Source organism: Nylanderia fulva, unplaced genomic scaffold, assembly GCF_048542155.1.
Source record: "Nylanderia fulva isolate GAGA-0341 unplaced genomic scaffold, ASM4854215v1 Scaffold25, whole genome shotgun sequence".
NCBI classification, from domain to species: domain Eukaryota; kingdom Metazoa; phylum Arthropoda; class Insecta; order Hymenoptera; family Formicidae; genus Nylanderia; species Nylanderia fulva.
The window spans coordinates 2,127,399-2,145,757 of NW_028190314.1; the positions used below are offsets into that span (position 1 = coordinate 2,127,399).

Sequence of the window (18,359 nt, forward strand, 5' to 3'; positions counted from 1 at the left end):
AAATTAATTCTATATATTCGACAAAATAAAAAAAGTGAATTTAACTTGGAGGAATTTCGTTTATGTTATGTTTTTGTTTATACTAAAATAACATCGTTTTTTTGGGCTCCAATTATCATATTAATTTTTTTCAATTATTGTTAATCGAAATATACAATAATTATGATTTTAAACTAATCTAAACAAAATATAACAAATTAAAGTAATTAATTGTAATAAAAAATATAATTTATAGATATATTGTCAAAATATATTTCCAGGACAAAGTGCTAAAAAGATTTACGGCACTAATAAAACTGGCGCACGTCAGTGCGAAAACTCATGCGATTTCGACGTAAATTAAGAATGGAAAGGAAATTATATAATCCGCATTAACTCGCCAATGGAGGTGGCACTTTTAGCGGAATTTAATTTATTTCGTGACACACTGGACGCTCCGGTACTGACGATAGAATTAGATTTTGGGCGCGCCAGCTTTTGTTGGGGGAAAAAGCAACTTCACCCTTTGATGCCGGACTACGACACGGAGTAAACTGTAATCTACAAAGTTAGCACCGTATTTTGAGCGGATCGATATAACGAGCTGAAAGTATCCGACAGCTTTTATCGCTGCTGCACGGAGATTGCATTCAGCTGCGACTTTTATGCGAAACGCTCCGCGACTTTGGCCAGCGCGTTATACGATCGTGATACGATACGATCCGCGCCGGAAATAGAAAATCGATGCATGCCATCCATTTCGAGCAGATTTATAAGTTCATCTGCGAGATTGACGTCATACACCAAGCTTAAACTTAATTGTCAGAAAAGATATTGTGTGTGTGTGTTCTGGAAACCAGTGAATAATAACTAGGTAAATAATTTGTATGGCAAAACTGTCAAATAAAATTATGACGAGCTCTTATTCGATACTAAACATAGCAATTTAATTAATTACAATAATTTAATAATATTATTAAATAAGGTCATCTATATCGATTTTTATTTATTTCTTATGAATATCTGGGAAATATATACAAACAGTTATAGACTGTTGATTAATTTGGCCTCGATTCTTTTTTTTTTTTACTGAAGAAACCAAATCTCTTCTTTTCAGCGTTTAATACTATATTTCTTAAATATTTTTGTATGTCTGATTGTCAATGAAGATTTTATTAAATCACAAATATTTAAAGTTAAATAGCAAATAAGATATTATTACCTCTCTCTATATGTGTTAACAAACGTAGCGAACCAATCATTTAATGATTGATCTATAATAAGATTTTGTAATGCTCTAATCTGTAATTAATGCAATAGAAATTAAAATAGAAAAGAAAAATCAACACGAGCGAGCATTCAGAGAGACAGCGAGAGAGAGACTATAAACTTTGAAGATATATTTAGCTCACGGAACATTTGCTGCGGTGTCCGAGAGAATGGAATAAAGCGCAAACATACGTTCGTACAATTTACTGTACAGCTAACATGCTTTCTGATAGTTTCGTGACAAATAATGCAATCAAGATGCCACAGTGAAAATAGCGATTTTCGATGTGATTCGGATGTAACAAGATAAGAAGATTAAATTATCATATACATATATGTAACCAATGCGGTCTCTACATCTACTACATCAGATCCGTCTCGATAACAATGGCGTGAAAAAACATCGAAAAAAAGCTCGGCAATATTATCGTGGAGGCGAGGGAAGCGTGCCATCCTCGATCTTTTGCCTCTGGAATGACGCGATCCTTGGTCGATCCGCCGAAGCGGATAGAGATAAAGATTCGTGTTACGCCAGTTACACGACTTGAATCGATTCTTGTTTTTCTTGTTTGGCTTGTCGTTACGTCTAACTGTTACGTCGTAAATCACGGCGTAACGATATAGCTACGATCGTTACTGTGGATAATATATATTCCTTCTGCCGATTCTTCTCGTCTACACGTCTATGCGTCTACAATAACTTTATCCAAAATCGCGCAATCCTATATTATATTCTGATTTTATCAAATCTGCCTGTACAAATTTATCTAAAGTAATGTTAACTAGAAATTAGTCAGAATAAAATTATAGTTATAGGGATGTGTTATATAATAATTTAAATTATTTTAAAATTATTCTCTAATAATAAAGTAATATTAATTCCTGATAACATATATCTGACACAAATTTAAGTAATTTGTATGACATGTTTCAAAATAATCTTTTTTATAAAAAAATTTCATGGCCGTTTAAAAAATTATATTATTATTAAATTTGTTACTTATCTTGAAAGTGTCAAATAGCTTAAATATTATGATAACTTGTGTTGCTAATATTGGTATTAGATTAAACACGCGGTTATAAATGTATTTCTTTTCACGAAATGAGATATAAATGCACTTTTCTCTTATTGTATGTTAAATCATATTTAACAATAAGATAAAATAATGTTTTATATATATTATACATATATGTATATATGTATAATATATGTATACAGATATATTATATATGTATATAAAGGGTGCTCACCGTTCGAATCTTGAGCCTGAACGAGTGGTGATAAGAGAAAGAATACAAATATCACAGGCACGAACAGATGGTTACTATGGCTGATGGCCATTTTGTCCGGCAATATATGATATACACATCACATATGTACATATACCGATGACGATTGAAGTAGTGGGGCGAGATTTATTATCCGCGAGCGAACCCCGTCATGACAATTTTCTTCACTTATAGCCATTCAAAAGAAGATTCGACGATATATACGAATTAGTCGGTACATGTACCAAGTTTTTTTGCAGATTGTGAAAAAATCATGCGGAAAATTGACTTATAAAAATTACCTCAATGACTCCCTAATTGATAAAAATAATTAAAAATACAATTTTAAAGAAACTATTTATTTACTACTTAATAAATTTATAAAACAACAAATAAATGAGATAATAGAATGATATAAATTATCTTACATTTTCAAAACTTGATTAATATATGTTTTAATTTTTGATCATTTTCTTAGATTATTTTTTTTATTAAGAATGTGATTATTATATGTTAGTTTAATTATATGATAACTTGAAATAGTTTTAAATAATCAAATGGGAAAAAATGTTTATTTTTTGTCTGCTATGTAATAGACTGTGCGTTATCAATCATAGCATTCATATCAGAACCAATATGATCTCGTAAATGGCACGGAAAATCAAGAGTGCCGTGTCTCGTTTCGATACGCGTGTCGCTTGACCGCATTTTGTTTGCCTTAATAAACTATGCGTTTGATTAAAGTAGTACACATACGCTTATGGCAGAGTAATTTTCATTCTTATTCGCTACGTTTAAGCGAGACACTTTGTGCGATTCGATTTATGTAAATATCATCGAGATGCAGTTAATGTTGACGCATACAAACGCAATTTCGATTTTTTCGATTTTATCGATACGATCTAAGATCTGTAATATTTTAAATGTATATAGCGATATAAAACGTATCGACAAAAGATTAACAAGTGATATTATTTGTGTCTTAATATTTATTAACATAAATGTTAACATTTTCTTCTAGAAAAATTTTATTATTATAAACTAAACAATAAATTTATATTGCTTTTGTATACGAATTTGAAATAATGTTTCTAATAATTGTCTACTTATATATCAAGAAAATGTGATTTAAAAAACCGTAGGTTTTTTCTCTTTGTTTATCTCAGTGGACTTGAGTGGACCGACTATTGGAATTTGTCGAGAAATTGCACGCTTGTCGTTTATGAAATATAGCGAAACTGTTGCCATCAATTAAGGTATTTATCGAGTTTTAGTGCCTCTCATTGATTTTCGATTCCTTTCAAATCATTTCACATTTCTTTAGTAAAATATCGTCGTTTTTTGTTTCATTCAACTAATATATTTCGATTGATAAAAAATTGTGATACGTTATTGATTTTTTTGTCACATTTTCGCCTAATTTGCTTATTTGTAAAATTCAAATTTTTTCATTTCGATTTTCACATCAAAGATTTGTCGATTGTATTTTTTCAAAATGATTATTATTTTTAATTTCTATATCTCTTCCTTAATCACTATTTTATCAAACTATTATTTAAAATTTTTTTTTGTCTTTTTTTACATTCCCGATTCTAAGTTGACACAATCATATTCATTTACATTAGAAGTTACATCAGAAGTTAAAAGTTAGTATATATCTTTCTATTTGATATCCGGATTCTAATGAATCCTTATACAATTTTCCAAAAGTTTATGCTATTCTTTCCCGGATTCTTCTTCTTGGACGATGCCTCTTGACTTTCAAGAGAGCTTCCTCTTAATGCCTCCCGCAGTAAAGCGATGCGAGTTCATGCCCGTCACGACTCTATTTCTTGTCTTCTGCTATCAACTTTTCGATTTCGATCGCATCCACCTCGATATCGATAACAATTTCCTGGAGTGAGTTTTTATAGACTCGACAATCCCATAGCGATCTTTCCTGAATTTGATCATCTCAATTTTTGTGATCGCCTTCTGAATTTTGATGATCGGTGCACGAAGCTAATGTTTTAAAGAAATTTTCGTATGGGAAATATCAAATTTAAATTGACGCGACGTTAACTTTTGCTCGCCAATTTGATGACGAATATCTACAGATCTGTGTAATAAATTTATATGTAGAATTTTATTACGTTCATAAATCTTTTAATCTCGGAAAACACAATATTGTACTCTAATATGAGTATGATTAAATGCAATTTAAATCACATCTGTCAAATATCTGTACGCAAATATCTGTATACTTCGTTATTCGAAGTTATATATAAAAAATATATCAAGCATGCCAAACTCATTCCGTCTCATCAATCACATAGACAATTTTATATTATATTTATTATATTAAAAAAATGTAATAATTTATATTTTTTTATAAATGAAATTTGTACATATTTTAAGTGTGTCGGAAATATGCACATTTTAAATAATACAAAATTGATTATGACTGAGCCGAAATAAATTTGATATACTTGATTTAAAAAATAATACTTGTGTAATATAATTTCAAATATTGCAATAATAGGCAATACGAAATTATATAAATACTATTATTCTTAATTTAGTATGTAAACATGTAAAATTATTGAAAAAATTCAAATGAAATAATTTTAATGTAATATTTTATTCTGAATTGTACACAGTAGTGTCTAACTTTTAAATTCTATTTGACTATAACTGTATAATGTATAAATTATTACTTAGACAAGTTTAATAGGAAAAAGTAACAATAGAAATCTCTCCTGAAGTTATATGAAATAAATTTAGTTTGAAGAATAAACTGTCACACTTTTCGTTTGATTATTTGCTACGATCGAAGGAAAAGCTTCTTGCGCGTGAGGATAGACAAGTAATTTTGCTGCCTCGATTTTTTAGTGAGATATCGGAAGTTTTTGCTGCTGCTGTCGGTGACACTCGATTTTGCGGAGGCAAACTTTCTATCTTCGCGATGCAGGAGACCCTGCAAATTTAAATTGGATTTCATTGTAATGACACTCTCATTGAGCCTAAATAAATTAAAAACACGACTCTTAATAGTGCAGTTAAACGAGGGATTAACGTACAATGCATCAATATATTATCACGCAAAGATAAACTTGCATACAATTTTTATGAAAGACATCTGTTCAAGATGTCATAAAATTATATATAATACTTTATTTAACTTTACTAATTATATATATATATATATATAATTAGTATATTAAAATTTTATTCTTGATTTTGCTCAGTGTGTCACTATAAATCGGTTATATAAAATTATATATATATATATATATAATTTTATATAACCGATTTATAGTGACACACTGAGCAGAATTAAGAATAAAATTTTCTAACTATTAATGTATAATTATTTATGAAATAGCAGAGATAAAGTTTTACTAACTTGACTGCAAGAGAATTACGGTAATGTATATTACAGTGGATTAGTACTGCAAATGAGATCATATTATACATTTTAAAAAGCATAATTTTTCTTACTAAGGTACAACACATTTAAACCTTTGAAGATATGAAAATGTTAATAGTGTATAAATGCGAGACACGTATACATATTTGAAAATGTTCTATTTATGAATTACATTTATAAATAAGCTGAATAAGATCAAATTTTATACTTATAATCATCAAATAGACCATATTTTTGTTATAGATTTTATTTAATACTGTGCTATGCATTATTAAAATATTAAAAAGTATTTCTACTAGTCTCAAATATATGCGAAAAGAAAAAAATAATGTATATATTATATAAAATAAAGTATATATATATATATATATATATACAATTTTTTGTGACAAATCTTCCATTTGGAATATTTAAAGAATATACTCTTAAGAGTAATATATTATGAAACAATATATTGTGTCACTTTGAAGTAGAAATATATGAAATTGTTTGAAATAACTTTGTAGAATGAAATAATGTGTGAGTACTATCTGGAAATTAATATAAGATCGCAATTATAAAAATATAGGTAACTGCATAACATTAAAAGTGCATTCTACTACGTCTGTGATTCGCTATTTATATTGTCATACGAATTTGCAATTATATTTTATCGCATGGCGATGTAATTTCGGATGGAATTAAACCTACAAAAGGAATTTATGGAGACAATTGTCGCTGTCTGGCAATAAAAATTGTCATTTATTGTTGCAAGCAAGATATAAGATATAAAGTAGCAGACCATATTCTTCTTTATCGTCGTATAATTCGTAAATATATAGACGCACATGGAGATGTCCGATTTATACGTACGCGAAGCAACTCAGGGTGTCATTTGGTATGAGCGATTTAATTTCGTTGCAACGGGCGATGCATTAAAACTCGAGAAGAACGAGCACCCCGAGTATTGTCGGTCGAGTATAAAAACCCGCTTTATTTATCAGTACTGCCGCCTCGTTGACAGTTTTCATTAAGCCTTACAAAATATTGATTGTGGCTTAGCCGATCCGAAATTAAGTGGATCGGTTAATAGCAGACGATTCATTGCCAATACAGCTCGATCGCGAAATTTGTAAACGATAATCGTGGCAAAATATGTGGCGCGTTAAATTATCTAATGGAATCGGATGTAATAATTTATATGGAAATTAACTTTGCGAGATGATTCGACCACGAATGACCAAATAGTCGTGATGACGTGTGTGATATAATTTTCAGGAAATTAACATTGTCATTACTCCAGCGATTATTTTAGGATGTTACAAGGATATGATGCTATATTAAATCCAGATAACTCGCGTTATATTATAGTGATAAATATAGTCTCACATATATAATGACAGTTAAGTATATAGTAGAGAGCGTTCTGCTTTTAACTTTTAAATTTATCATGCTTTCAGTTAGCAACTGGATATGTAAATTTATTTTAAATAATTAACGAAGGGAAATATACAGTTGTGCATAACTTGTTGTAAATACGTGTGTATAAAAAACGGTACATGTGAAAGTGAATATAAATTGCAGTTAATGTATTTTTGTTTTAAAAATTGGATTGTTGCGCGTTATTTAATCGCACAGCCTTCACAGTATCATTTTTATAGTTCATATTTTATTTACGAACAAGCATTAATTTCCTTATTCTGTTACGTTTGACTGTTGCGTTATTTGTTCTAAATATACTATGACTTTGATACGCTTTATCTGTCGGAACAATTAATAGTCGGGATATGCAACTATATACGTGATGTCATCCTGAATTTATGAACCGCCGTGATTTTCCCGGCGATGTTTTGTAATTTGCAGTTTTACATGGCTGCGAATATATACGCCTCGATAATTTCACCCAAAATGTGCGCTTGCCGTTAGTTTCGGACAGTTAACCGATGTTTCGTTACAATCAGTTGCAGTTTCGTACAACAAGATGTGCATTTTGCAGCTACATATCTCTAATATAATCAAGTAAAAACTGAAAAGCGAAAATTGTATGTAAATTTATAGATTTCAAAGAAAGAGAAAGAAAACTTTATTCCACACTTGCTTCACAAACGATAAAAGATAAATTCGAGTTGTAATAGCTTCGCGACGTGGTTGATGGAGTACCCGGAGTACCGTATTAATTATCGAGCGCCGACTTATATAAGAATTTCTAGCCGGAGGCGAAGAGTTGGCACGAAACTGCGATTGTAAATAGTGTTCGTAATTATCGAAATAGGAGAGAATTGCTACGATATACTAAATTCAACACAAACAATTAAATCTAAATCAACTATATTTGATAATTTGATATTATCGTATAATTGCATATATTTGATAAAATTATAATTACTACAAATTAATTCTTGCGTTATTGCATTAACTAATTATCTTATGAAAACTGAAAATCTAATTTTTATATTATCACTATACTTATATTTTCAAAGATACATTTATTGAGTATAAGTACATTTTGAATTATGGATATATATATATATATATAATGTGCAATGATTGTGTGCTTTTTTCTCTCTTTTTTTGCGACATTTTTTTTATCATTTATGGTGTCATCAGCGATCAAATGTCTGATTTTTTCCTTAATAATTATTAAAGAGCATAATTACAGAATTTTTAACGCTAGATTTCAAGTGCTTTGAAAAGAATAAGGCAACTAACGAACCTTACTGTTTCTTTTTCAGCCAACTATTTTCGGGACAGTAGCCTCGGATCTGAACCCCAAGGATGGAAATAGCCGCAAGGTGAGTGTTCTATTTTTTGAATTCCTTTTATTATTTTATCAACTTGCATTAATGATTATCGTTCCAAGAGCGGGGAATATCTGTTAGGCAATGCCCGATACTGAGAAAGATTTTTATCTTTTCGCGTTACATTATTACCCCGGAGGGGATTTTTCCGGAAACCTTAATGAGTAAAAATTGCTGTTAAGTTGCTGGTTTCGTTCCGCTAACCGGTCCGAAATAGAGCGGCTGACTGCTCTAATTAAAAGTAACAGCGCTACCAAGAGAGGTCCATCCTATCCGGCACAGTTGTTCCTCTCAGGGGATTTAACATACTAAAACCTTGCAAACTTTCTCTTTTCCAGCCGCTTACGCGACAGCCCTCTTAATCGCAGAATCATGCACAATGAGCACTCATAACTACGTTATTATTGAAATATTTAAGTTAAACAGCTTGGAATAAATTTGAACATTTTATCGCAAAGAGCAGATCGGTAGAATTGAGATTATTCCATGAAGAAATAATGCCTCGAGGAAGAGAAGATGGGTTATATCCTTTTAATGCAAAATAAATTCTCTTCCGCAAAATCTATACTAGAGATCTATTATATTATGTGCTGATGAATAATGAATGTCCACACAGATGATATAACAACTAAAAGATAACAATCTCTCTATATATTACTAATCACGCGATCATTAAATCCGCTCTGGGAAATACTACTAGATATATATAGCGATACTGATAATTCTGTGCTGCACTCGCACGTTTGTGCATCAATTATTTTATCAATTACATTATTGATTAGCCATTAGTTGCTAGCAATCGAGAATTTAGAATACGTTTCGAATAATTGTTGAAACTATTTTGATGCTTACATGTATGAAGAAATTAATCTTTATTCATTATGAAAATATAACATAGGGTCTATAAAAAATTTTCTTTTCATCTCTCTTTTACAAGATACGTATAAAATACGTCGCAAAATTGCTATGTTAAAATTTTTATTCTTTTAAAGTTACGTCAAAATAAATTTTTCATATATATAATTAATAATGTCATGTTTAAGTATAAATGTGTACGTAATCACTCGCAGTTGCAAATGCAATCACCAAGAGTGTTATAAAGAAAATACGTCATATCGACGATTATAAAGCGAGGAATTAATTAGAGCAGGTTTCTGACTGCTATTCACATACTGAAAATTAATTACCCATTGCTTTATTACGAAGTACATGTTAATCGCTCCGTTGGTGCAGATTCTGCTCCGACATGCCATATTTCTTCGAAACGACTCCTGAACATTTCACATTCGATTATAATATTAATTGACATATTTCTCGAGAATTTTGGAGACGGTGTATATGCGAAATTATGAAACCGTAGAAACAAAAATTACGGCGCGCAGACGTTCTCTCGCATCTATATTAATACGGTAGATCGTTTCGGATTTACATGTTTCGCGCACAGTGATTACATTCGCGACATAGTAATACAGCACATATAGCATATTTCGGCGCGATATGTCCAGCGTGATGGAAGAGCAAGCACCACAACGGCGGTCGCACGCACACACTGCGTGCAACACGATTAATACGGGGAACCGCCGAGTAATTTCGGTCAAATTTAGTAACACAGCCGTCATGCGGCGCGAAAAAAATTTCTGCGCGAACAAAAAAAAAAAAAAGAGGTGGCGGCGCCACGCTTGGCACGTCTGAAAAAGCAATGCCGCTTTATTTTTGCCCGCCATTTAATTGTGTGTGCGTTTCTCTGCCCTTGCGCTGCCGCGTGAACTCAATTTATTAGCGTACCGGGAATACTTTGGATCGCGAACGGGTAATTAATCGTGTAGCCCTCTGTTAATGCGCTTGTATTAATGTGTATGCCAATTAGATTCGGTGGTGGTAGTTCGAGATGTGCATATAGGTATATACAATATATATATATATATCACGAGCGAGGTATAAATCTACCCTCGTAAGTTATGGAGCCCGTGTAATTTTCAGGACACTTTCGAACGACTCGTGAGTGGTACGAGTCGGTATTTTACCGTCATGTGAATTTGGAGAATTACGCCGTGTCTATATGTTACCAGAGTAAAAATCAGAGAGAGTGAGAGAGAGATATATATATATATTTGAGCTTAAAATAAATCTAACGAAGGAAGATATATTCAGCTCGGTTTTTTTTTAATAAATTTTCTACTATCACAAACTCTCTCTCTTTTTTCTCGTAACGCGCATACTTGATTAATTATTCAGTTTAATTATATCGAGTCCGTCATTATTGGAATATTTCCAAAACCGCGCTGGCATTTTATTTTCACGTAACTGCAATTTTTATCTTTGAAATCTACACGGTGAATTTTCGAATTGGTGATTATGTTCTACTGTTCCAAGCACTTTTCCGTCGCGGTTGCACAAGAGTCGCCTTATGTCGTGAAAATCACGTCCGTTGCGAAAGATTCTTTTATCTTTGCAGTTATTGATATAAACGAGATTGTCGCATGATGTTAGATGAAAATAAGAACGGCAAGAAGAGTGTCGAAGAAAAAGCGATGATAGGGATGAAAGAAAAATGAAAATGCATGTCGAGAGTGAAGTAAGGAATTCAATGTGAAAAATTTCTATCATATTCACTGATATTAAATATTTCCGATAGCGCACTAAAGAAATATCAATGTTTGATCATAAATATAAATATCTCTCTTATTTAAATATCACTTTTGGATATGATAAAATATATAGGCAGAAAGGAGTCATACACATATTGTACATATACATATATACATAAATTTTATTTTACAATGATATATTAATTCTTCTTTAACTTCTTCAACTTTTTATGGTAAAGATTGAATTGATTGTTTGCACAATATTATTAAATATCTTTACTTTAAAAATAAATACATTTAATGTTTATCAGATATAAAAAAAGTATATGAATTATTTTTAACAGGTATATATCTGTGTAGAAAAAATTAGAGAAAAAGAATAATTTTTCTTTAATATTTACATATATATTTATAACAAATATGTAAGAGTGAGAGAGATTTAATTAACAACAGAGAAAAAAATAAAAAATTATTTTTTTCCTATTTTATATTGTGGAATTGGTAGAAGAAAAATATTGAATTTGAGAGGTAAATTGCAAAAATTAAATAAAATATTAGAAATGAAAATATTCTTCAGGAATATCATCGACGATATAAATCGAAAAATTTGATTTCTTTGTTCTTTATTGTATTATTATTTTATTTGTTTTTTGACTATTTCTGTTTTTCGTGAATTTTAACATTAAGATATAGCAGGACAAACTCTTTGATGAGAATAAACTTTTACAAAGTCAATTAGTCTTGTATAACTGTAAGCAGTTATTAGTACGTTTGGCAGTACTTTGATATCCGTGTAATTACGCAATATAAACTTATATAAACAGAGTAATTTAGAACTTTATAACGTTATATAAAGTATTTTTAGTGAATGTCAGAGAGTAGGTAGATTAGAGTAAACAGGGTTATCTTCGTTAACTTATTTAGTCGATTTACTGTATCATATCACATCAAATTCGTGATGCAGAATATCGCGTTTTACAATTATATTTTATACTTGGTGTAATTATTTTGTTTAAATATATAATTTAGCAGAATGTCAGTGAGGGAAAAGGGGATACCTGTTTAAAAAACATTTCTTTTGTAACAATTCCATTATTTTAATTTAATACGCATCAAAATACTATGTTAATTATTCATGCAACTGAACTTTTTTGCAATAGTACTTTATATATATATTTACATACGTTAAATGATTTTTTCTTCGAAATTGGCGTAATTTTAATCTCGACGATCAAGAATGAGGAAAAAGCGCACAGACGGGCAATGCTGCAAAAAAATGCAAAGACGAGGATATTCTCCGATTATTCCGATCGCGGGAATGGATGCACAAAAGCCGCTATTGTCCACCGAGATTCTCGCGATTTTCCCGTCGTACGGCTGGCTAAATTATTCTTTATCTCTTTCATCTAATAACAACTCCGGTATGTTCAGGCATTAGAATGGCAAACGCGTTGGAAGAGAAGGAGATAGGATAAAACGAGCGCACTTTAGCACTGTCGATGAAAAATTTCCCGTATAGGTGTCAGAGCTTCGGGTTACATTGCCGGATGGCACACGCGAAACGACAACAATAGTACGACCATAACGCGTTATAAGAGCCACCTTTATGAGCCGAAGCACAGAAGCCGGATAAGCCAACACGCGAAGTGTCGTAGTAACGAGTTTCCTAAAATTGCTCCTACGAAGTGGTACGGGATGTTTGTAAGTGCTTATCAGACGGTTTACAGCTGGAATGAAGAGATAAAAGGTATAACATAGGAAATGTGATTTTTCTGAGAGTAAGGTACAACCGAAAAAAATGCAATTTTTTTGTCAATAACGCGATTGGCGAACGATGACATTAGCGACGACAATAAATATAATTGGGCGCGTTTATTTAAAGTGGCGTAGAAAGGGGATGGAAAAAGAGGGTGGCAACGGGGCGTTTTTTCGGTACATATTGTTTCATGCTTTTATCGCGTAATAAACGGACGAGCAAAAGATCGATGCGCCGATATGTTCTCGGCGTTATCGCTCGCGGACAATGGCCCGATTGGGAGGAAAAATATGCAGCTTGCTGGAATAGTCATGCGTGCCTGTAAATTTTCACGCGAGCGATATAAATTCACGGGACGTCGGAAATGGCGTAGTCTCTCGCTGGCGCTTTTTTTTTTGCGCGCACGTCTCTCGTTGATTTTTATTTAACCTTGACTGCCTTGAAAGCAATATGTGTGTGATACTATTTTTCGCGAACGATCAGAGGAGTTAGCGGAAGTTTCTTCCGTCTGCTCTCTTAAATTGAATCAGTGGAAATATCACTGATTAAGCAGACGACGCGAGACTTCACTGAAAATCAGTCAAACGTTCATTGATTTTCAGTGAAAATATTATTACATTTATTTATACATTGCTTCTCCGTCTTATGTTTCACTGATTATGGCAACAAGATTTCACTGAAAAGTTAATATAATAATCGTACATATTTGCAAGGTGCTTTTAAAGTTTTTTTTTAAATTTATTTTGGATTGCTAGTTTTTGAAAGAAGCACTCACATATTTATATATTGTTATTTTATACAGTATATTAGAATAATATAAGAGCGTTTTAAAATGCCATTGACAATGAGTGAAACAATATCACTTAACTAATTTTTTAACGAGATTTCACTGATTTGAGGTGCTATATTTATAATTATGATTATTCTTATTGCTTATCAGTGATAAAGCATTCATTCGATTTAAGAGAGTGAATTTACAGTGCATGCGGTATATTTTTTATTAAATCAAAGAGAGCTTATACTTTTTATATAATAATATTTAAAGAATATTTATATATAAATATTCGTGTTCGAGCAAATACATACATTGATCGAGATGTCGAATCATAATCTTCAAATTTCAACGAAAAGTCGTGTTATGATCGAGCACGGTCGACTCGGAATCAGTAAACAGCGCGAATATCAGTGAAACGAATCAGTTTTTGAGGAGCCATCGAACGGCACAATCGATACTTCCCTTAACACAATCGCGTCACTTTGGGTCACAACCAAATTTGTAGGTACTTCGAATACAGATTCGGTCCCGCGAATATGAGAGACCGGAAGGTTTGTTTAGACTTAATCGCAGACATATGGTAGATAATCCAGTCTCTCCACGTCGTTACGCGCACGATGCGACTGCAGGCGTATGATGATGATGGCGACGCGATGGCGATGCCGATGGTGATGGTGATGGTTGCGCCGGTTTAACCACGGGGAACAGGAATTGTGGGTATGGAGAGCGGAGCGTCAATCACTGCATTTGATATCATCATTGCCGGCAGCGGCCTGGGGCGGTATTCGGCTCATAGATTACAATATGCTGCATATATTGTAGCGATAGAGAACCGGAGAGAGGTCCGTGCAGAGCGAAATCGGATGAGAAAGGGATGAAAGGGAGGTTGCTCTATGTGCGCATAGTGCGCACGACATCAATAACGTGTGTACCTTAATTTACGTGGCATATTTTATATATATATATATATATATATATAAAACAAAGATACTAAACAAAGATATACGAAGCACGCCATCAGATGCAGAACAAGAAACTAAATGGAAAAGTCCTGAGTCATTTTTTAATCCGAGTTTTATTTTCAACGCTATAAATTGTTAAAGTTTGCCAATCAGCGCGCAGCTACAACGGAAAACAGCGTAGGCGCTGCCTTGGTACTTTTCCGTTGTAACCACGCGTTAATTGGCTAACTTTAACAAGTTATAACTTCAAAAATAGAGCTCAGATTAGAAAATGACTCAGGACTTTTCAATTTAATTTGTCGTCCTGCACCTGATGATGCGCTTCGTATACCTTTGTTCAGTTACATTCTGTATATATATATATGTATATGTAACAGGAAAAAATTTTAGCCATTATCTGGAGGTAGCCCGACATTGTATTTGTGCCTTATCTCAGCGTGACTTGTATTTGCTTCTCGTTTGTCAGAATATTGATCGACAAATTGTGTCGTGTATATCCAAGAATGACTGCAAGAAGTAAAAAAGTGTCGAAAGAAAAAGATCGATGAGGTCGTACTAACATACTGTGTGTATCATATACGCGCTGTTACGACCCTTTTGTGCACTGAACGCGATCATTTAACGGGCGATTACCTACGGCCTCGTCATTACGATACTCATTTGCAAGTGCTCCTGATGAGCTCCACCGCGAGTCCAATTATATGTACCTCATATTTCCATTGCTATATAACGTTTCATTTATCCCTTTTGTATATTTCCATGGAAAATTTTATTTTAAATATATGCAATTATTTTGGAAGCGTTGAAATCTTGAATTTTGAAATTTAAAAAGCTTAAGAAAAATATGATTAACAAATAACTTATTTATTTTAAAATGCTAACACGATTTATTCATGTATATTTTTGAATATATGTATTACTATCGTATTTTAAAGTCTCATATTTTTTTAGAGTATCATGTTTGTATCTCGCATAAATTTTTTTTACTTGCTTCTTTATGATTGTGCTTATCTACTATGATGTTGCATGTTTTCCTTTTTTTTTCTTTTTTTGTTTTATGATACACTTTTTCAGTAAAGAATATTACTACTATAAATATATTGTCAATAATAATTATTTTATTAATAATAATATTAATAAATATTATTAATTACAAGTATCACAATGACATAAATTATTACTATTACTAATTAAATAATAAATTTCGTTGTTTTGCCGTTGCCGAGAAAATTATAGTTCGCGGATCGCTTATGACATAATCTCTCCTTGCTTTTCGTGTTGAGCGAGAAACGTTATTTGTTCACGAAGAATTCGTAACGTCAGCACGTAATGTCTCGGTCCTGTGGGAAAGATAGATCTCGACAGCGATATAACTTCTCCATCCGTCTGTCTATCCATCCGCTTTGAGAAACGAGCTTCCCCCATCACGCGAGTAATTACGAATAACTAGTCTAGTCGTAGCAACATCGGGGTATTCGCGGTGCGGTGGATGATGGTGGGCAAGTGATAAATCGAGTCTGGCGTAGAGAGGTAGGTGTAGTGTCATACGTTGCGTTACTCGAGCGTTCGCCGGCTGCACGTAGACGTACGTTTATACTCGTACGAATCATATCGGAGGCACTCGACCGGAATGCAGCCATCGTCGAAAGGTTATCGTTAGTCGCGGGAAAGCTAACTGGCGCGTTTAATACAACGAAATACTGATACAACGACCGGTAAAGCTTATACCAGGCCGCGAACGTGTGCCGCATCGCGCTCAATATCGCAGGGGTTGTTGTAACGATCTGTTAAAGCTTTTAGTGCATCGTTAAAATATATACCGACGATGTACCTTGTGACCAGCAGCTAGAGCGTAGCACGTGATTTTCTAGATGGTTTTCTGCGCGATATATATATATTTTTTTTTTCAATTGGTTTTGTAAGTTAATCGCTTCGAGCTTTAATAGCTCCCGCAGCAATTTTCCGCTGGCTATTTTTTTCTCTCTCTCTCTCTCTCGAGCTGATTAGTCGCCTACTTAGGTCGCTTCGAGCTGTCGTCCACTTTTTGCGCAGTTATAGAAACTTTTGATTATGTCGAGTGCAAATGAAAAATGTTACAAGTATCATGTTCTTGTATGAAAGGCGAGTTTTTCATTTTCTGGTGCTATTCCTTTGGGAATTCAATCGGATCGTGGAGATTTCTCGACTACGAGATCTTTTGATCTCGCTTCTGGTTTTGATGGATTTTTTTCAGGTTTAATAAAATTTCACAACTATACACTCTATAGTCGATTAAAAGGAAGGGTATAAAGTATATGCAATTTTATCGACCTTGAAAGCAGAGTTTTCGTCCGCCATTGCATACAAAAGTATCGTTTCAACTCTGTGGTCTGTATTCAAGCTTTGCGGATGGATATCGAGACGAATTTGCATAATCTCTGGTTAAAGCGGTCCATGTTTCGACCTAGAATGGATTTCATGTTAGTATATCGACGATTTCACTGATATCGGATTCGCTTTATGCAACATTGTTGTTTCTTTATACGATGCTTCTGCATAGTTTGCTTATTATAATACTTTATGACAATTCAATTTATATTGTATATCTCATAAGTTAAAAAAAGTATTGATTTTGAAACATAGAAAGTGTAAATAGCTCGTTATAAAAAAGCTATTGATTAATATCACCTATTTCAATGAATTGTTTATTGAATCGTAAAACCGTGATATGTTGAAAAACTGTTCGAGTAAATAAATTTGTAATAACTATTTTAAATATAAAATGTTCCAATATTTCAATATTTAATGTTCGATTTATATAACGTACACAAAAATATATTTAAAAAACTGAGTTTAAAGTAGTCTTCATTTCATATGCAGATATTAACAGCAGAAATGAAAGAACTGATCTGGAAATTGTATAAAGATAGAATATAAAAAATGTACGTCATAGGTAAAAATTTATAAATACCGTATTATATTGTATCATTCACTTTTCGAAATAGAATTGTCATCTCATTTCATCATATCTCGACTTTCAGATTTTACAATTTTATAATCTTTAGTTAATTCTGTGCTGACATATGTTTTGACAAACAAATAAATCAACGAAAATTGCAAATTTTTATAGAATAAGTAGAGTTTCAAAAATTGCAATTTGTTAAAAACAACTTTGTCCTTTCTTTTCTAAATTTGCATTAAAAAGAGGACACTTTATTTAGCAAACAGAGAGAAAGAGAGGTTTGGAAAACGCAAAATAGCGAGCCAATCTCGTCCACCGAATCTATTCGGCGGAATCGCGTCTATGGGAACGAACATCCGTATACAAGTTGTTTTGTTCACGCATGATAGAACAGGCGGAAGTTCCGTTCGCGGGTTCGTCATTGGGGCCGCGGACGGTGCATACCGCAATGGTGCACCAACTGTATCTGCCAAGCGTGCCGAGTAGCCCGGAGTCCACCAACTGCGTTCGCGGGATTCGGACGCCGCGCGCGTCCAGGTAATTTGTCACCATCGTCCCCGCGGCGATGGCGGTGGTATCGTTCGCCCGATGGGCTCTAGATTAATTACCCCTATCCGGGATGTGCGCATAGTCA

The 18,359-nt window shown here is 32.8% G+C and overlaps 1 protein-coding gene across 2 annotated transcripts in view; it reads left to right on the plus strand.

Moving 5' to 3' along the window:
• Positions 1-18,359, plus strand: part of LOC114940707 (uncharacterized) — a 309,972-nt gene that overhangs the window by 130,845 nt on the left and 160,768 nt on the right. For both annotated transcript variants that reach the window (XM_085483399.1, XM_085483400.1), the window contains exon 4: positions 8,638-8,697. In XM_085483399.1, coding sequence (XP_085339525.1) covers positions 8,638-8,697 — 60 coding nt within the window. The remainder of the gene's footprint in view (positions 1-8,637; positions 8,698-18,359) is intronic.